The 21,464-nt window shown below is 43.0% G+C and overlaps 1 protein-coding gene across 1 annotated transcript in view; it reads left to right on the forward strand.

Moving 5' to 3' along the window:
• The window catches only part of LOC148820122 (uncharacterized), a 29,117-nt gene extending 7,968 nt beyond the window's left edge, over positions 1–21,149 (forward strand). The window contains exons 4-25 of the mRNA XM_088934197.1: positions 53–2,134; positions 2,789–2,911; positions 3,049–4,767; positions 5,785–5,918; positions 6,266–6,433; positions 6,883–7,062; positions 8,501–9,095; positions 9,643–9,753; positions 10,812–11,026; positions 11,288–11,363; positions 11,811–12,098; positions 13,702–13,932; positions 14,058–14,204; positions 14,340–14,518; positions 15,261–15,453; positions 15,680–15,799; positions 16,063–16,182; positions 16,451–16,476; positions 17,694–17,886; positions 19,174–19,299; positions 19,696–19,864; positions 21,026–21,149. Of these exons, the coding sequence (XP_088790323.1) occupies positions 53–2,134; positions 2,789–2,911; positions 3,049–4,767; positions 5,785–5,918; positions 6,266–6,433; positions 6,883–7,062; positions 8,501–9,095; positions 9,643–9,753; positions 10,812–11,026; positions 11,288–11,363; positions 11,811–12,098; positions 13,702–13,932; positions 14,058–14,204; positions 14,340–14,518; positions 15,261–15,453; positions 15,680–15,799; positions 16,063–16,182; positions 16,451–16,476; positions 17,694–17,886; positions 19,174–19,299; positions 19,696–19,864; positions 21,026–21,149 (7,319 nt within the window). The remainder of the gene's footprint in view (positions 1–52; positions 2,135–2,788; positions 2,912–3,048; positions 4,768–5,784; positions 5,919–6,265; positions 6,434–6,882; positions 7,063–8,500; positions 9,096–9,642; positions 9,754–10,811; positions 11,027–11,287; positions 11,364–11,810; positions 12,099–13,701; positions 13,933–14,057; positions 14,205–14,339; positions 14,519–15,260; positions 15,454–15,679; positions 15,800–16,062; positions 16,183–16,450; positions 16,477–17,693; positions 17,887–19,173; positions 19,300–19,695; positions 19,865–21,025) is intronic.
• The last annotated feature ends 315 nt before the right edge of the window (positions 21,150–21,464 follow it).

A 21,464-nucleotide genomic window follows, 5' to 3' on the forward strand; every position in this document is an offset into this window, starting at 1 on the left:
TCAAGGCAGGTACAGACATAACTGTGATTGTATGTTTACTTTTTTTTTGCAGCTGAACTGAGCGACTGTCTCAATGTCGGCCAGAAATGCCACAGCGATGCGCAGTGCATGAACACGATGGCAGGGGGCGTGGTGTGTGTGTGCAAGATAGGGTACAATGGGAATGGAATCCAGTGTGCTGACGTGGATGAGTGTGCCATGGGCTTGCATTCATGCCACAGCAAGGCCACCTGTGTCAACACACCAGGTAGCTACAGATGTCTGTGCCAGTCGGGGTACACTGGGAATGGGGTCGAGTGTGAGGATGTCAATGAGTGTCAGGTTGACAATGGCGGGTGTGACACTAATGCCATCTGCACCAACACGGCAGGGAGCAGGAGCTGCCTGTGTATGACTGGCTTCACTGGAAACGGATTCACGTGCACTGATGTGAACGAGTGCACGAGACGGGGGATTTGCCATTGGAATGCCACCTGTACTAACAACCCCGGCTCTTACACCTGCACGTGCAACAGTGGATATAAGGGCAATGGGAACTACTTATGCTTAGACATTGACGAATGTTCTGAGACCCCAGGAGTGTGCTCTTCCTCATTTGGGTACAAAGGATGTAAGAACCTCCCTGGTACTTACCAGTGTATGTGCGACAGGGGCTATGAGAACAATGGCAAGACATGCTCAGACATCAATGAGTGTGCCAGCAGTTTCTGCAGCCCTTTTGCCATCTGTATCAACACACCAGGCTCTTACAGCTGCACATGTAGCTCTGGCTTCACCGGAAATGGCTTAACCTGTGTGGATGTCAATGAGTGTGCCATTCCCAGTAGCTGTGATCCCAACGCCAACTGCATCAATGTCCTGGGTGGCTACAATTGCTCTTGCAGAACTGGCTATGAAGGTGGAGGAAAGTTGTGCACTGATATTGATGAATGCTCCACTCCTAACATCTGTCCAGCCAGTGCCACTTGTGTGAACACAGGAGGATCCTTTAGATGTGACTGTAGCTCAGGGTTTGCCTTCAATGGCACTGTGTGCAAAGACATAGATGAATGTGCGCTAAACCTCTGCAGCCAGCATGCCACGTGTGAAAATGTTCCAGGTTCCTTTTCATGTAAATGCAGAGCTGGCTATAACGGCAATGGTACTGTATGCGTGGACATTGACGAGTGTTCACAAAGCAGCACACTGTGCCACACGGATGCTCTTTGTGCCAACCAGCCTGGTTCCTACAGCTGCAGTTGCAAAGTGGGCTACTCTGGTGACGGGGTCACACGATGTCAAGATATAGACGAGTGCAAAGTTCAGAATGGTGGTTGCCTCTACAATGCCACTTGCATAAACAGTAAGGGCTCTTTCTTTTGTCAGTGTAGCCGTGGATTTCAGCTTATCAATGGAACCATTTGCCAAGACATCGATGAATGTCAGATAAGCCCAGGGCCTTGCCAGTCTAATGAACAATGTGTTAACTCGCAGGGTTCTTACCAGTGCCTCTGTGAAAAGGGTTTCTCTAAGTCAAGTGGTGGAATTGTTTGCACTGACATTGATGAATGCCTTAGTAACCCATGCCATACCAATGCCACTTGCCTCAACACTTTCGGTTCGTTTGTCTGCACTTGCAAAGCTGGGTTCACAGGGAATGGATCCCTGTGTGATGATGTCAATGAATGCTCCCCAGTGGGTGTCTGTCACACCAGTGCCTCATGTACTAATTTCCCTGGGGGTTTCTTCTGCCAGTGTTTGGAGGGCTTTGATGGAGATGGCTATTCCTGTGAGGATCAGAATGAATGCACCATGTCAAATAGCACTTGCCCCCTTGGTACTGTTTGCATCAATTCTCCAGGGTCCCATGTTTGTTCCTGCTTAAATGGCACCATTGCATATAATGACACTTGTGCACCTCCCATACTGAAGTGCAATCCCATATGCGATCCTAAGGGATTGTGCCATTTGGCTGCAAACAAATACCAGTGTGTATGTGATGTTGGGTTTGAAGGGGATGGATTGAGCTGTGCTGATATTGATGAATGTGAGGAACATGTTTGTCCAGAAAATGAGACAGAATGTGTCAACACACCCGGATCTTTCACCTGCATCTGCAAAACAGGATACAGACAAAATGGAACATCATGCATTGGTAAGTAAAAACACGTCTAGAGCATTTCCAGGTCTTACAAAATACAAAGGCTGTGATGTGCTAAAAAAGACATATTAGTCTTGAAGTCTGAGGAGGATTTCTTTCAGTGTCTTACATTGAGTTTAATTTTTTCAGGTTAAATAATAGAAAAGGTAACCAGAGTCTTGAAAAATTCTATTAAACTGCATTTTTAACATCTTCAGAGCATTTAAATAAAAAAAAAGATTTATGATGCCAGCTGTCTTATATAATTTTTTATACTTGTCATAAAAACAGACCACCTTCATGGAAATATCTCTGGTTAATTAGGAGAGAAGTGGTTAAGACTTTAGTCATGTAACTGGAAGGTAGTGGTTTCAAATCCTCAGTGCGACACTACTATTGTATCCTAGAGTAAAGTCTTGCACTCAGATTGTTATACAGTATATAAGTGCATATATAAGATATATAAGTGCATATAACTGCATATTCCTTGGAATAAGTGCTTTCTGGTATAAAAAAAAGATTGGTATAATCAGACACTTAAACTAAACTGAATCAAAGCTAATTGACAAGCCTCAGTTTTAATTTACTTGACACCACAATGTGTAGTTTGGGTTTCTGTTTCCATTCACGCTTCTGTTCATGTTTTACCCTTGAACAATCATACCCCAGACGTGGAGGAGTGTGTGGATGGCAGGCAGGAGTGCAGCGAGTTCGCACAGTGCGTCAACACCCTGGGGAGTTACTTCTGCAAGTGCCTGAGTGGCTTCACTGGAGAGGGAAAGAACTGCTCTGGTAAGGCTCAGCCCCTCCCCGATTAAACCTCGGTTGTTTTTCTGTGTTTTCATTTATGGATAGATTACTTTGAGATGTAAACTCGAACCTTTCTGGACATATTCCCTGACACTTTACATTTTGGTGATGAATTATAGACGTTGATGAATGCCAAACCCAAAATGGAGGATGCTTCCCTTCCGCCAACTGCACTAACATACCTGGAGCCTTCCGCTGCACCTGTCCCACAGGCATGGTGGGCTCAGGATTTGAGTGTCACGATCTGGATGAATGTGCACACGGCTCGTCTCACAGCTGCAGCAAGGATGCCCTCTGCCTCAACTCGGAAGGGTCCTACAGCTGCCAGTGTCTGACGGGCTTCCAGGGCAACGGCTTCAGCTGTGCCGATGTGGACGAATGTGACTCGCCGTCTGCCTGTGAAAGCAATAAAGAGTGCAGAAACACACTGGGTTCTTACCTGTGCTCCTGCACGGAGGGTTTCTTCTACAGTGAAGGCACGTGCGTGAACATCGATGACTGCCAGAATGGCAGCTCGGTCTGCCATCAGCACGCCGACTGTGTGGATCTGCTGGGTTCCTTCTACTGCCGCTGCCAGCCAGGGTTCACGGGCAATGGCACCCACTGCAGTGACCTGGACGAATGTGCCTCAGGCCTGGCGCGGTGTCCCCACAGGGCCAGTTGTCAAAACAGCATGGGGTCATTCCACTGCGGTTGCTGGGACGGCTTTCAGGCCAACGCTACGCACTGCAACGATATCGACGAGTGTCTTGACAATGCAACATGCCCTCCCGACAGCTCGTGTGTCAACTCGGAAGGGGGCTACTTTTGTCAGTGCCAGGCAGGCTTCACAGGCAACGGGTCCCTGTGTGAAGATATAAATGAGTGCTCTGCGCCTGGACATAGCCTGCTGTGTGGTAACGGGTCGTGCATCAACACCCCCGGATCCTATGAATGCTTGTGCAACGACGGGTTCCAAGTCAATGAAACTGACTGCATTGATATTGACGAATGCTCTCTGAATTCTACAGACTGCGGCATCTACTCCAGCTGCTTCAACGGAGTAGGTTCTTATGAGTGCCTGTGTAATAGTGGCTTGATTCTCCACGAGACGAGCTGCATCGATGTTGATGAGTGCAACGAAACAGCGAATGCATGTCCCGAGGAAGCGCTCTGTTGGAACACTGCGGGTTCCTTCCTCTGCCAGTGCAGCAGTGGCTACGAAGGGGAGGGACAAGTCTGCAGGGACATTAACGAATGCCTGAACAGCAACCCCTGCTCCAGAGGCCAGATCTGCATCAACACGCCTGGCTCTTTCGAGTGCTCTTGTCCAGATGGATTTAAAAACAATGGAAGCTCTTGCACTGATGTGGATGAATGCCTGAATAAGACGGACGTCTGCCATCCATCTGCCAAGTGCATCAACCAGCCTGGATCATACCGCTGTGAGTGCCTCACAGGTCACTCTGGGGATGGGGTACAGTGCGATGATGTGGATGAGTGCTCTATTCTGCAGTCGCCTTGCCACAAGCAGGCCCAGTGCGTCAACACCCCAGGCTCCTACATGTGTGTGTGCGCTGCTGGGTTCTTTGCAAGTGGCACTATCTGTTCAGACGTTGACGAATGCGAGATGGACAGGGGACCGTGCCATGCCCATGCCACTTGTGTTAACACAGTGGGGAGCTTCTCCTGCCAGTGTAATCCAGGCTGGACAAGGAATGGGAGCACCTGCTTTGACATCAATGAGTGTGATTCTGCGCTCTCCTGCCCAGCCCACAGTAGTTGCGAGAACTTACCAGGCTCCTATAGCTGCACCTGTTCGGCCTACAGCACCTTCTGTGATCACATGGCAGTGAAGGGTGTGTTGCTTTTTTTGTCGTCTCGTACTGAATTAAACCATGCATGTGAATATATATTTGTAAATATCCTTAGATATACATCCTAAACTACTGTTTCATTGTTGCATTAACAGCAGTAATAATAACTGTACATTTGTATAACTCTGCAGGATTTATGGCTAACATGTTTAAAGATTTCTGCAAACATGCTGCAACACGCCCTTAGGAATAGTTTTTTCATCTGTGGAGGATTAATTACATAATTAGAGGTATCCATATTTATACTAGGCCCAAAACCTTGCAGGATTTTTTAAGCCTGTATGATAACACAGTGAAAGTTTTTAAAGGATCTGCTTCAAACTATGGTGCCCATCTCACAGTTTTAATAAAGTTAATTTCATCTGCGACTTAATCTGTCTTCCTCTTAAACAAATTACCTGAAAATGTTTGCCATTGATTTAAAGAAGCCATTAGAGGTTGGAGAACTGTGACATTTTCTGCACCTAATACAATTTCAAAATAATGCCTATAAGACACACTATCTTTGCTCTATTTGAATATATTACTCCAGTACCCAAACATATTCTTGTAAATACTCAGTAAAATGAACTTGTTTACTCAAAATCTATATGCAATATTTGAGCTAAAAATGTTTATATTCAATATTTTACAGACAGTGCTAGTCTCTTTTCAAATAAGACTTATCAAATCCTGGACGTTTGGGCCTGGTATAAATATACAGTAGATACCTACAATTATGCACAGGAATCCTCCACAGAGGAAAAAAAAAATATTCTTAATGGTATCCTGTCTGCAGGAATCTTTAAGGATTTTAGTCATACATCCAGCAGGATTTCTACTTTGGTTAAACAGAATGATTTTCTGGAATTGTGCGTAGATTTGTTTGTAGAATGAATAGTAAGAAGAGTATAAAGTATGAAGAGGGAAAGTTTTCATTTCAGTTAAAGGTGCCAAAGATATATTGCGCACGTGAAGGCTGTGTGTACAGTATGTGACTGGTAACTGTCTCCTGGGCAGAGAGTGTGCTTTACCCTTATGGAGAGACTGTGGGGGACAGGACAGTGCAGGCAGCAGGAGCAGATGTCACCTCCCCCTATATTGTTCCACCAATGGGTTTCCCTTTCCTGGGATCACTGTGGGACAGGTTGTATGTAAGTAGCAAATGGCCATTATTGTCAATGTTCCAGAACTTTTTCCAAATCTTCCTTTCATTGTCTGTCAGGCCAAAATGATATACAGTATACATTATATATAAAGGTAAAATACATAGAAGGGATTATTTAGATTTATTTTTGTGCAAAGTGTATAAAATGTATTGTTTCCACGATAACATGATGAAACATAAATTGCGTGTTTTTTCTTCAGAATAAATACTTTGTTCCGCCATAAAACATACATATCTGTGCAGCTGTGACCTGACAAAAACATGCCTTCAGTGTTCACAGCTGCTGATAGAGGAAAGAAAAAGAATCAAGGTCTTCCGTCTGTCTTGTGCTAGTTTTCAGACAATGGCTTGATTCAGTTCCAGTCTGTGGATACCAATGAGAAGTACCTTTTTCCCAGCCCGTACCAGGATGGATTCAGTGGCAATGAAACCATTCCCATGTTGGCTGTGTTCTGGAATGATGCCGATCTCACCCTAGGAGGAGGCAAACTGTTTTATCAGGTAGGCCAGTGCTAGTGGACTAGTAATGCAAGTTCCTAGTTTAAGTTTTCAAAAGATTTGCTATCAGTGGTGCTGTGGTTATCATTGCTGCTTTGCAGTGCTGGGGTCCTGGATTCAATCCCAGAGCTGTGGTGCTATCTGTGTGGAGTTTGTGTGTTCTCCATGTGTTCATGTGGGTTTCCGCCATATGCACCGGTCTCCACACACGGTCTAAAAACATACTAGTAAGTAAATTAGCTTCTAGGAAAATTGACCGTGGCGTGAGTGAGTGCTTGTCTGTGTCTGTGTGCCCTATAATGAACTGGTGTCCCATCCAGGGTTAACCCCACCAGCTCCCCAGTGACCCTGAATTGGAAAAGCAATTAGAAAATAGATGGAGAGAAGATGATATACATTTTTTTCTGTTCTAAATGACAGAACGCTCCGACTTTTTCCTTTTGTGTCACTAGGAATACAGCCAGTCAAGCACCTTGGATGTTTATTCCCAGACGGTGTTGAATCGAACTGCAGCGGATGTGAGCAGATATTTACAGCATAAGGGGGATTCAACATTCACACCAACATGGATCCTGAAAATCACATGGGATCATGTGCTGCCTGTGTCCTATCAGAAAGTCAACTTGTCTGAGGTACAGTAGTATGAGTAGCTCTTGTAAAGAAACCTTTTAAACCTCCCTAGAGTTCACACTTCAACTAAAGGTACACTGAGTAGTTAAAGGCTCCGATGGGCTGCTTTTGAAAATTACCACGTTCTTCAAATCCAGCTCATGATTCAGGGGTATGTCAAATCTGCTACAAAATGCTAATATCATCTGTATGTCGTATAGCACAATTCCCAGATCCGTACCACTAGAGATTTTTAAGGTATATACACTATCAGCTCAAACAACAGCTTGCTAAACAATATGCAAAGTGTGTAGAAATAAGGTTTTTTTTTAGACATTCGAGTCTAAAAATATACAAAGTCCATGCAGATAGCACCCCTTGGTCCAGAATTGAACCCAGGGCCCTCAGAAAGGATTATGTGGATGATCCTTTTGAATCTGTCACTTGACCATGCAGGATTACCCCTTCCAATAGCTCCAGCTTCAGTTTGATCTACTTTTTAAAAGCAGAGGAAGCTCTTTAGATTGAACAGCTCATTTCAGGATCTGGGTTGTAACCTAATGAGATCAGCAAGACAATGATGACTATTGTATTCAATATTGTATATCACTGAAACATAGAAAGGTAGCAACATGACAGGTTTGTGCTGTTCAGAGCTACAAACATTATGGTTTGATGTCAGCATGTGTTCACATGATGTTCTGTTAACAGAACACTGCAAATTCATATAACAGTATAACTCCGTGTGTAACTATGAGCTCATAAAAGACCCAAAGCCATCTAGTAGATGCTGCCATCTACTGTCCTTTTTGATTCCTGACAGCAGTTGGCTAGTTTCCATTATGTTACATCCATTTAGGAAAATGGAATGATGTAATGCATCAGTTAATTCTTTGATTTCTCTAATTCTGTGTAACTGTTCTTGTTGTAAACAAGATTAAAGTAACCAGAATTAGATGATCTACTTCTGGAAGTGTTTTTATGTAACATTTAATTCCACCCCAATGTGACCCTTGAAAGGAAGAGATATAAGAACTCTTCCTCTCCACTGTCTCCCAGTTCATTAAAACAGAAATTCACTTTGCTCCCTGGATATACTTAACAGAGGAAATATAATTTGTATAGAGTATGCAGCCAGTTATGCTGACAAACTGACAGAGACATTAGACAAATCCTCTTTCATCTCATTTGAAAAGTGTCAAGTTGCAGTCATGAATTCTGTTTTTCTTTTTAAAGAAGCAAATGCATCCTTGCCAAGAAGCTAACCTAGATATTGGATATCTCTGGTACAAGACATTTGTGAAAGACAAGGAAAGAAACCAAATAACTGTGTAGAGGGCATTCACCATCTTACTGTTTGTGTACCACACATCCTCTCAATAACTATGCTTAAATGAAAATATGAAAGAGGAATTACTAGAAAGTATAATGTTTTAACCTGTGCTTTTGTGGTTTTCCCAGACCAACACATTCCAGTGTATCCTGACCATGGATGGCTATCAGTCCTTTGCACTCCTGAAGTTTGGGGACATGAACTGGGGTCCCGGGCAGAGGCTGTTTCACAGAGCACTCAGAGGATACACTGACGGGAAGGATGTTTACTACAATGAGCCTCATTCCCAGCAGAACAATACCTATGGGCCAGGGGGCAGCCACAGACCCCACCAGGCACTAGGGAACACGGGGCAGTTGGGCCAGTGGGTGTATGAGCTGAGCAGACCTGCTGTAGAAAAGGAGACAGAGCCCCACAGGAAGTGCCAGCTTTGGGCCCAAAGAGAACCACCCCCTTCATCCTGGACTGAAGGCATTCCTGCTTGTCCCTGTCACAAGGCCCAGGCTACAGAGGACCAGAGTTTCATCCTGGAAACTCTGCCTTCAAAGCAAGCGCCTATTGTGCAGCAGCTACGTGGTCTGCGTGCCTCTGGGCTCGTCTACCAGTCTCTTCTGGCCAACCGCCATGGCGCTGGACAGAAGTGTGTGTATGACACCGAGGGCTATCTGGTGGCAGGATACAGTGAGCGCTACTTCACAGTCTCCAGTGTGCAGGATTACATTGGTAAAAAGGCTCTTTTTGTCTTCAGTTCAAGTGCTTTAAAATATATGCATATTTTTTGGAAGCCCTATAAATCACCTACACCCTGTCTGTCCTAATTGCCCTATTCAAACCACCCACAATCCCACTTGAGGGTAACAGTTTGGGAGATTGAAGTCTGTTGAGCTTTCTCTCCTTGCATAAGGTGAAATGATCCTCTGATCAGGCAACAGACTCAACAATGAGCTGTGAACATGAACTCCACCCAGTCTTCCCAGTTGCCTTCTGATGATGTCAGCTAAACCAATAGGAGCCTTCCACCCTATTGGTACAAAGTACAGATACAGATATACAGTATGTATTTCCACTAATTCACTGCAGTCAAGTGCCCAATCAGCAGTATTCACAGTTTACAGATCACTATGCAATCCCGCATTCTTAAGATACTTATCATGAGCATTCTTTCTACTGGGTCACTTTGAAACCTCACATCAAGAAGGCTGATGAATGCTCAGATCTGTGACGTGTCTGTTCAAGTTTGTGAATTCACCAATCTTTGTCTCACTTGCAGAGAAGGACCTTCTGCCATTCCAGTGGTGCTGTGTGCAGTCCCCTCTCTGCCAGCTGTACTACAGCAAGAGGCCAGCAGACCGCTGTGAACAGTATGCACATGGGGCCATTGGTGAGAGCTGGTGCGCAGCTAGGACACAGGCACCCTTTTGTGTGTTCAACAAAGTGTCCTTTTGATAAATTCATCACTGCCAGTATCTGGTTATTAAAGCGCTGTTATTAACCCTTCCTTGAGGGTTCCTGTTTTTAGCTGTCAAATGAAGTGGGGCTTGCAAGAGAGGCATTTTGGAAAGCTTTGGCTCAAGCTGCATTATTTCAGTGTCAGACCAGATTAATCACACCCTTTTGAAAGTAGTCTGAAGGTTTCTACAGAAATGCTCCCATTCTCTACAAAAGCATATACTGTACGTTTCATTAGGGTATACAAATAATTGCTTTAATTCTGGCTCTGTAAAGAAACTCATGCAGGATATGTAATTCATGGCTATATTTATGTGTTATGAACTTAAAACCTAACCATTTATGACTGATTAAGAATGCTACATGAAACAGGGCCTCTGGGCAAATACTTAAGATCTGTTGAGATCCTGTACTTGATAGGAATGTTACTGCACTGCCATTACCATCATGGAAATTTCTTCATGTTATCTGATGTTCTTATCTGTGCAAACTACACAGGAATGCAGCGTAAAGGTATTTTTTTTAAAAATCAAACAAGTTTCAACAAAACTATTTTAAGATTAAGGAAAAGGTCAGCTTAGTTTAAAATTGATGCCTGAATTATTACAAAATCTAAACCAGCAGATGTCAGTATAGACACAGATATACACCTCCTTTCCCTGTGAAAGTGTGAGCCCTCAACTAAACATCAAGCAAACATCAGGGCCACAGCCAGAAATATCTGGAGTTTCTATTTTTCTCCAACATTAAGTACATTTTTAAAGTAGAAAATATTTTGCAAAGCAATGGAAATAGACAACTTCCCGAGTGCATGAAAGGCAGCATGCATGAGATTTCTGAAGTTAAAGCTTTATGATTTTCATTCCTGAGTAGGGGCTTAATGTATTGCAAAGTACAATCAGGTGATCAGCTCATAGAGTGTCATACACAGTGTTTTTGTTTCATGACTCTAAAACACTGTTGGTAATAAATAGCTTCTGCTCTTCTCAGGGCTGGTGTATGGAAGTCTGCACTTCAAGACCTTTGATGGGACAGAGTACTCCTTCAAAGGGCTAGGGGAATTTGTCCTCACCAGACTGTCCTCCAGCAACGGCGCCAACACGTTCACCCTGCAGGCACAGACAGACCTGGTCACAACTGTAGGACAGACTTCTAGAGTCACCGCTGTGGTGCGGCTGGCAGCCTTCTACCAGGGGATCGGCAAAGTGAGTGACCCCTTTTTCCAGAAACGCTTTGGTGTTTAAGAGATCACAAAACAGAGACAAAGACCTTGAACTGGGATTGACTTTGACATTCTAGTTCTATTCAGCAGGACGCTTCTTTAAGTCAGCGACAATGACTTGATCGATGAATGAGATACAACCACTTACACGCTCAGAACAAAAGCAATTCCTTTATATCTTAATTCCTGCTGCAACGCTACATTGCTAACAGGTATGCTGTATACGTCTTTCTTTTGTTAACAGGTGGAGTGGCAACGCACTGATGCGGGAGACGGGCTTGCTGTGCTGGTGGATGATAGACAAGTTGATGTATCAGCTGGTAAGACTGAAAAACAAGTCAGCAAACTGCAGCTCAACAGATTTTTTAAAGAGTTTATCATTCTGATAATGTTTTATCACCTCGGGCAGCTCGACATAAACCTTCCTGCCACAGCAGGAGCTTGAAATTTATATGTTTAGCACTTGATTTTCTCAAGCCTGTGCCCAGAACCTGAGCAGGGTAGGAGAGACGACCTGCCTTGACAGAAACAGGGCTGTAGTTCTCATTACAAGGATTTGCCAAGAAAGAGAATTTGGGATGTGAAGCAGAAGAATGAACAGAGAAAGTTTGCAATTACATTTTTATATTTAAAGCACTTTGTGGTCCCTTTGGATGGAAAGCACTTCATATACAGTATACAATAAATTTGATATAGTTAATAAAGATACTGGAACTTCATAAAAGTGTTTCTAGCGTATATATATTGACTGGCCTGTTGCTTTGCAGGAGGAAAGTTCTTCAGCCAGCAGGGCTTTGCGGTGCGGTGTGCGACTGTGAAGCAGTGTGCTGTGGTCTACCCAGAAGGGCTGTGGGTCACAGTGTCCCGGGGCAGGACAGGGTACCTGAGTGTTGTGGTGGACGTGCCCCAGTCCTTCTACAGCCGCACCGTGGGGCTGCTGGGGCTGTGGAGCAGCAAACGCACTGATGATTTCCTGATGTCCAATGGACAGCGGCTGGCATTTTACCATGGCAACCCTCCGTCTGAGGATGAGTTATACACCTTCGGCCTCTCCTGTGAGCACTCCTGCGTCTCGGCATTCGCAACAAACCGCTGCAAGTCAGAGAAAGAGGGCTGTGGACAGAGCCTCATATTTGTGGTCTCATACCAGGGTTTTTAAAGGTTCTAGAAAGTGCGGAACAAATAGTTATTATCTTATGTGCCATTTCTCTTTTCTGCCTTCACTACTTGACGGTCTTGTTTTCTCATGATGTCTAAGCACTCATTTCAATACTAAACCCATTTACTGTATATCCAGAGATAATTCCTTTTTTTTTCACTGTGATTATTTCCCCCGGGCATACATGGTACAGGAGCTACCACTCAGCTCCAGGCCACCAAAATAATGTCAATCTAGCCATTAATGAGCAGCTCCAGGAGAGTCAGGTAAATGAGGTTAGAGCTCCCATCTACATCTGGATAGAAAACCTACAGAGTTTGGTTTAGCAACCAAACTAACAGGACTAAGGACTAACAGGACACAGACTTAAAAAATGTCTAAATTACCTGCAGCAGCAGATTTTTTTGAAAGTACAGTATATTTGATTAGACTAATTAAATACGTTATACTTTTTGCTAAAAGATTTGAAGATTTAAAGGAATGAAAAAAAGTTTTATATGTGGAGCTCAGTATTGGCTGCTTTTGCTTGTATAACATTTATTTCCATCCAGAAAATAGATTTAGCAGGCTTGGTGACAAAAGTTGTGTTCTTCTGCTAGAGATTAGAGAACACAGTACATATTAAAATAGAGTTCTGCAAAGTAAAAGGGCATGAGAGCTGAAAATGTAGGTGGAAAGTGTAATATAAGTAGGGCTTCTGGTTTATGGTGTTTATTTTTGGTAACCTGACACCCCTTTAAACTTATTTTGAGCCTCACATGTACTGCTGAGTATTTTGTCCTGCAACTGGAATGCAGCACCCAAACCTGTTTGATTTATAGTTCGTACCTTCAATAACCTAATTTAGACTCCAATTTATTTTGTGTTTTATAATTGCGTATTGATCTTTCAACATTTGCAGAACATGACATCTGCTGCATAAACCCTACTGCTGCATAAAATAGACATACCACGGTATATAGTCTGGAAATACAAATTCAGCATATAAAATTATGATTTGAAGAAAGCATCCAAAAGCAGACTGTACTTGCTACTTTTCTATTAACCGGGATGCATCACTTAAATACCAGTAATTATGGTTTAAAAGGGAGATTTATGTTGTTGGGGAAAGGCCAACAATATATGCCCTAAGTTCTAAATATATAATATTTTGTATTATATGTCTAAAATGACATTTAAGGTCAAAACAAGCTGGCACTTCAGTTCTTGTGGTGTATTATTTAGCAGAACAGATTAATACTGTCTCTCAGGTCAAACAATAGCTGGTAGTGTCCATGAAGTGGATTGAGGCTCTGATATTCTACAACTAAACACAACATGATGTCACTCATTCCTGCACCACCCAAGTGTAGTGTGAAACTATAGAAAACCTTCTGCAGTATCAGAGTTATGTTTTCTCCATAGCTTTTGCAAAAACTGATTGTGGAGGTAATGCCAGAAAGAGTTTAATGGTTTCGGACTGGGATGAAGTTTCTGTGATGTGTGTGTGTGTCTGACAGGGGCTGTTCCAATACCAGAAAGTCTCCTGCAATCAGCTCCACCCCAGGCATTCTACCCAGTCTCCACAGAAGAGCTGCTATCGGTCAGTCCCCAGCACCTGGGGGACCTGAGGGAACGTTGTCTAGGCAACACACAGTGTGTCCATGACATCCTGGCCACCAACAACACCAGCTTGGGCCTGGAGACTGCACAGTACAAGGAGAGATATGAACAGCTGGCAATCATTTTTGGTGAGTCCTGTCCAAGGTAACAACTCATCTTCCACCGGCAAAAGAAACAGAACCAATCTTTACCTTTCTCATTTTGCACAGCATTACATTGCTCTGTTTGTCTGCCTGTGATACGTGTTCTTCAGGAAACATGCCTCCCATACTGACTGACCCCACAGTGATCCAGTGCAAAGTGAACGTCACAGTCAAGGTTCCCTTCACAGCTCGGGATTCAAACAACGACTCTGTGAGCTTCTCCCTGCTCCCTCCCCGTCCTCCTGGAGCTACTATTAGTAAGAACCACCACCCTTTCTGTTTCAGTTCATAAGAAGGATAACAGTATTTTAAAACAATCATAAAGGTGCTGTGTTTCTCAATTATTAGAATCTCCCGGTGAATGATAAGCTTCCTGTTTGTTATTCCCCTAGCTGCTGGTGTGCTCACCTGGACTCCTTTCAGCATTAAGCCAGTGGTTCTTACTGTGAAGGCCAATGACCAGCTGTCTGGCTCCATTCTCAGCCCTGTCATTCAGATGTGTAGCTGTTTTAATGGAGGGACATGCCAGTACAAGAGCATTGTAGAAAGTCATCTTGGAGGGAAATTCCAGGTAAATTCCTGGTAGAGAGACTACCAAACACGTGATCTTCACTTAAGGTCTCCAATGTCCTGATGCAGATTTGGAGAGCTCTTTTCTATAAACCATGGCAGTTGTTACATCAGTGTTCGCCTGTAGTGGTCACAGGCGGTCTTCTTATTTGGTTATATAAAGAATTTCAGCTGGAGAAAGCACATGCTTTCCAACTAGTCTGCTTAACAGCTACACTCACATTTTTGTCGTCGACCCACTAAAGTCCCAACCCCAAAATAAAATAAGCTTTCCAGAACCACTTTTGCTTTTATCTTCAGTCTGCTCACGGAGAGGAATGCCAAGAAGTAAATAAATCAGAAGAAAACAGGAGGAGAGGAGAGTTTTAAGATGTAATTTGCAAAGAATGCTCTCTGGATGTGTCCAGGGGCATGCCAGAGAATAAAGAGAAATGTCTTGTTAAAGAAAACTAAAGATAAATACACACATCTCGTATTAACAAACTGTTAAAATGTCTGGCTTGAATACATAGTGAAGAGGGTATGTGGTCTGTCTTTAGAAACAAACAATATGGCACTGTTCCACGGCAACGTGGCCTTTATTGTTTACATATATAGACAAGAATCTTTTCCTGTGTGTGGATATCACTTTCCTTGTGAATTAGTACTTGTGGCCTTGCAGACATCAATGACTAGGTCAGAGTCAGCACCGTAACATACTGTACAGTGGTTCAGCCATCTCTTTTGGTAATGTGTTGCCCCAGGTGGTGGGGTGCTTGTGTCCTAAGGGCTATGCTGGGAGGTTCTGCTCTGACACCACTAACGCCTGCAAGGGCCAACCATGTTTCCCTGGGGTGTCCTGCACCAACCGTCCTTCACCAGATCTCTTCTCCTGTGGCCAGTGCCCGCCACGAACCGTGCACCAAGACAAGGAGGGCTATAAGTGTTTTGAGAACGGTAAGGAGAAATCCTTCTCACATAAGCACTAAGGGTGCCTTAAAAAAGCAACTAAAGGACGTTTAGGCTGGGCTTCAATGTTCCACTGCCTGAGCAGAATTCAGGAGAAGTCACGATGTTTTTTTTCCCCCAGGGTCTTAGAAAATATGCCTAGTCTATAAAATGTCTTTATAGCTCATAATCTCATACCCTCAGTTACAAGTCCACCTGTCGTATTTCCTCCTAGACTTCTGCCTCCCCCCTTTCCCTTTCCCCTGCCACAGAATGGCAGAGTGCTACAGCACTGGGCACAACTACACCTGCCGCTGCAAGCCTGGCTTCACTGGAGACGGATTCAATTGCACAGGTTGGTCAAACCAGGACTGTCCGACCAACAGCGTAGAACAGTTCACAAAAGCCCAATCGAAACTAACAGAGCCTGGTCTTCCTATCAGGCGATTGACTTGATTCTCAGGCATATATGATGTGTCAATGACAAGCTATAGATAAGCTGCGGAAAGGTAAACCATTATTTAATGATAACTCTTACCCTGCAGTTGGTCCTTAGGTGGTTATTGGGATTTGCAAATGCTGCCATTCCTACCTTACAGTTGTGCTCTCCCCCTGCAGACATCAATGAATGCTTGGTCCCTTCAGCCTGCCCCAGTGCCAAGTTTGAGTGTGTCAACACCATTGGCTCTGTGAAGTGCTACTGCAGGTATCAGGACACTCAAGACTCAGACAGCTGTGGTACGTGAGTGAGCTCATACGTTATTTTTTGTAGCTCCTAACTTATATTATCATACTCATATTTATCAAGACAATCACACATTAAAGTAAGGTACTCAAAAATCACATAGAAGGTGCCACTAGCATGGAAGTAGCTCACAGACTAAGTCTTATTCTTAAAGAAAAAGAAACTATAAAATGCCTACACCGAATTTTGAAAGTTATCCTGCTTGTGAAAACATAATTCAAATGCATTCATATAAAAACTTCCTCTCTCTCCATCTTGCAGGTGATTCAGCGAATCCACCAGGTAAAGTTAGTAAAATGGTTTATTTAACAGAAATTCCCTCAAGAAAACATTCTCGAGCAAAGCGAAGCAGTTCATATTAGATTTTTGCAAAATAAACCATGGCGTAACCTTAATTAATTTATCAGATAACTTACTATTCTGCAGTCCCATGGGTTTACAGTGCTATTAAATATAAAGTAAAAAGATTTTTGCAGAGTAAACTAAGGCCTACCTTAGTCTCAATGATTTATTATTGCGTAGTATACTAATATAGGTAGTCTTAACAGAATGGATTAATTTACTTTTTTAATAGAATAGATGATTCTGTTGTCCCCATTGAGGAAAGTCTGTCACTAGATATCTAGAAATGCTGTTTTATTCTGTTATGTCTTTCCATCCCAGTTAAACAGTCATTCCTTTCTTGCCAGGATGGAATATTTTCATCTGCTCTCTCAAATGGAATACGCTTCTGAGTTCACCCAACCACCGTGTTGATGAAGTAAGGGCTGCAGATTGTGCTGGTGGTGAGACTGAATGAAGGGTTGCTCCTACTACAGTACATTTACCCACCTACAGACAGTAAGAATAATTAAGGACACACAGGATAATCCCAGATGACAAGTGGGGAATAAAAGTCAGTTTTCTCTTTCCTGTTACCTTTTGGCTTGACAAAGAGAAAATCCAGAGCCTACCACCATGTCAGGGGATAAATAGGCAGCTGAAGATGTCTTGGTTTTAAAGCTTCACTTTGTAGCAGTGGTAATAAGTATTAAACCAGGTTCTCAACTTTTGATTTTCTTCTTTTATACCCTCCCGGTTTGTAATTGCCCTCTCTTGATTTAGTCTGATTTAATGATATAACCTCTGCCCATGCACATGTGCAACACACCTGCTTGTCACAACCATTTGTCATTTCTTATGCTTCAGGCACCACAGTGCCTTGCTGAAGAGCTGGCTCTTACTATATGCTCTACAAGGCACCTAGGAACTTGAAGAGTTGTGTTACAACTCAAGATTATCCACATCTAATCAAGCTTACTCAATCCTGGTAACTCTTGGCAATTTGTGTATCATTGCTAGGGAAATCCTGGTGACAGTCAGTTTATGAAATAGCCCGGTCTGGAACTGGCGAAATCTCGACCATACAGCTCATTCCGTGTTCTGAGCAAGAGCTGTTACTGGTTGAGTAACTTGGTTTTTCCCAGAGACTGGTATCAGTTCTGCTGCTCTTTCCCTCTTGCAGCTCAGCAGTATTCTGTCCACGGGCTTCCAGAACAAGTTCTACAATGCCAGCTGGAAGAGACAGTCAGCCAGCAGCTCCACAGATGAGTACCGGATCAATGTATCCACTGACACACCTCACTGGTATGTGAGAGACTACCTCACACGGGTCAGCCAATTCTATAACATCCACTCTGGAACCATTTCAGTTGGAGGTACTGGACTGTTCTGATCTTTTAAATTGTATCAACCACTTACTATTAAAACATATTGTTAAATGCACTTCTGTCACTATTATTATATTAATCAAGATAACCTTTTTGTCTAAGCATTCTCTAGCTGACAGTGTCATCATAGTTATTTTATTAATAATAGGTATAATGAAATTCTGTAGTGAAGCCAGCTTTATTCTTCTGTAGTATACAGACACAGGCCATTATCTATAGAAACTTCATAAACTGTTAAGACATTAGTCATGATGGCCAACACTATTTACCATCCATTGTTAACGGAAAGAAACTAAAATAAAAATCAACAAAAGAGTTAAAACATAGAAACTGAATTGTGCATCTTGCAGGACCTGTTCACCAGTATTTACACATTCTGTGATTCACAATAAAATGCAAATGTTTGTTCGCAGCAGCAGATAGCTTAGTCAGTGTTTGCATGTGCCTCTTCAGTGATGATGTCTCATGCAAATGTAGGGGATTCAATGTTTTTCAAAATATCAAACGAATTACACATATTACCATGGTCAAAGATGAGTCAAGGCAAAACACACTAAGCCATAGCACAGATGGTTAGCTAAGGTACCATAGTTCAAGGTTGGAAACAACAGCATCAATTTACAAAGGTCTGTTTTTCTAATATGCATGTTGGTGCAAGAGCGTTTTGGTTTATTGTGCTTTTTAAATACAGTATTATGTTTGTTGTTGTGCTATTTCTGTCACAGGTTGTTCTTCATGCTCTCTACTCTAGCCAAATATAGCCTCTCAACAGGCTACTGAGAGGGGAACAAGAGGAAGTGAGATAGGGAAGTACTGGTGTTACGAAAGTAAAGAAATAATGCCTACAGAGCTTGGTGCAATGTTAAATCATTTTTGCCAAGTGCATTCCAGGAACTACCTTTAAAAATTCTTAAGCAAAAGCAGTTTCACTAGACTAGAGACTCAGCCTTATTAAACAAGAGACCCAGCTGCACATACTGCATATAATAAGAAATGGAATAGTAGGAGGAAGCACAGGGGCATGGTGGTTAACACTGCTGCCTCACAGCTTCTAGTATAGTTCAGGACTGGGACTTCTTCTGCATGTGCAGAAGCAGGGGCTCCAGTTGCTTATTAGAAACTCATTTTGCTGAAATGAGTAGATAACATGATAAACAACAACCTGTGTAGAAAGTGCAGTATAGGTTAAGCAACAAATAAGGAACAGCATAAGTACAAGTAAGGTACAAATGAGGATTCCTCTGAAAACTGCATTTTCCTGTGTTTTGGGTCCAGACCTGGATGAATGTCAGTCTGGGGAGGCAGTGTGTGCTGAACCTGCATTGTGCAGAAACACTTATGGTGGCTACAGGTGTATCTGTAATGGGACAGCAGATATTGAGTCAAAATCCTGCACGTTAGGTAAGAGTGGGTCAAAGCCCTTAAGTCACATAGTCCTGCAAAGCACAGCGGCTAAGTTGAGTGTGGATGAAGCATAAGCATTTTTTAAAAGAGTACTTTTAAACAGACAACAATGAAATACAGCTGCACACTCTATTGTTACTGAGAAGCTGTAATTATTTAGTAAAATAAAATTAAACATGGCAAGAGATGCTACATAGAAGGGGGAAAGTATTTTACATTTACTTATTTAGTTCCATATAAGTATTGGAGCATTGGAGCATATTGGAGTATTGGAGCATTTTCTTGTATTCTGGCTGTACTCCCTATGGGTTTAGTACAGTTTGACAATATTAGCCAGTGATCGTCTGCTATCATACTGTAATCTAATCACAGAAATGAATTTGTTGTTTTCAGAGCGTGGATCAGATAATAAAACTGTAGTTGTGGAGGTGGCCACCCTCAAGAACAATGACTCACTGATCTTGGGGCTGGTACTGGGCATCGGGATTCCACTGTTACTACTGCTTCTTCTTACTGTGCTGGCCTGCTTATTTTGCACAAGAAAGAAAGCTGCTGGGGGAGGGTAAGTGTTTCACCATATATCGAAATACTGGAATAGTTCAGCTTACGATATCCCATAACAGTGACTTCTGCCTGCTATTAAAACCACACTAACTCTGAATATTGTTTTCTTGAAAGAGCCATATGAAGCTTGTTTCACTGCTCAGGATACGATTATACTCTGTTTGTGACCCCTAATAAGTTTTGTGTTGACAAGCAGAATTAAATCCCCATGTAGAAGTTTCTGCTTCCTAGAATTGTGATACACGTCTGGCTAACTAATATTAATATATCCCATAACGATTTATAATAGCCAGTTTGCTCTCTGCAGTCAGGGATGCAAAGGCAAAGGCACTGGGTCCCTTGACTCACAAACAAGGATGTTACAGGTTCACAAAAGGGTCAGACCCCAATGTTGTAATGTAAGCATTCTTTCCGGACCCTATGCAGACGACACAATCCGGGTAAGTGAGGAAAACAGGGGGCGTGTCCATGGTGCGCTGGTGTTCGGGGGAGGTGTGGCCGAGGCCAACAATCCAGAGCTTAGTCCAAAAGGGGAATCCAAGATGGAGCAAGTCCAAAGCCAGGTGATCTATCCAAGACAGACGAGATAAAACAAGAACCGGGTCGGGACCGGCACGGGAATGGGAACTGAAACTAAAACCCTGACGGGACCAGGCGCTACCAGGTCCCGGACTCGCCTGGTATGGGAACCAATGCAGAGCCCAGAAGAGAGTGAGCACCTGGCTTTTAAAGGACGAGGGGCAGGAACCGGAGGCAGGTGCAGAGAATGAGTACTAAACAAGGAAGGGCTGCAGTGTCCTTAAGAGGAGGGGTTTACAATCGGGACAAATGTGAAGAGCTTAGTAGAGTTTTTCTCCTTTTGGATCACCTACAGTACATTCACCACAGATTCTTTCCACCAGAGGTAACCTCCCTGCAAGACATGAGAGTTCAGACACACACAAGGTAGAATACCCATCCATTCTGCGGACATCCTCAGTGGGATTTCATCTTTTTTGTATGAAAGATAATGTCACACTGCTCAGACGTACCGTAAGCTGTTTCAGAATAGGCCTGTTCCTATCAGCAATAGCGGGTAGATGGATGGAGAAGGAACAGAGCAGTAACTTTTCCCTTATTTGCTTGTGACTTAATCCTCTCTGATGTGGCTTTTCCACAGGATTCCTCCAGTGACAACGGACTACATCCCAGAGCATGTGAACCCTCCTCCTTTTAACTACTTGGACCCAGCTCTGCAGTACAAAGTGCACTACACTCCCAGAATCCTAGACATACAGTACTGATCCTCATTAACTGAAGAACATAATTACCTCTAAAGCAATTTAATTTAAAAATACAATCAGATTATGCAGTAATGGTTTAAATGCATTGGCTCATGAAGAACAGCATTGGTGTGATATTTTGTAGAGCTATTGTTTTTTACATGGAATGGACAGTAAAACAGGTACATGTTATAAACACTTCTTTAAATGTTTTCTGTTTCTCCAAATTTGTCGTGTCAATAAAATGACCTGCAGCCCAGTGCTGGGCATCAGAATCCCACTTCTCCTGGAGCCACTCCTCACCTCACTGGCCCAAGCCATTTCACTCCTCATTGG

Source organism: Atractosteus spatula, chromosome 15 (genome assembly GCF_055471065.1).
Source record: "Atractosteus spatula isolate fAtrSpa1 chromosome 15, fAtrSpa1.hap1, whole genome shotgun sequence".
NCBI classification, from domain to species: domain Eukaryota; kingdom Metazoa; phylum Chordata; class Actinopteri; order Semionotiformes; family Lepisosteidae; genus Atractosteus; species Atractosteus spatula.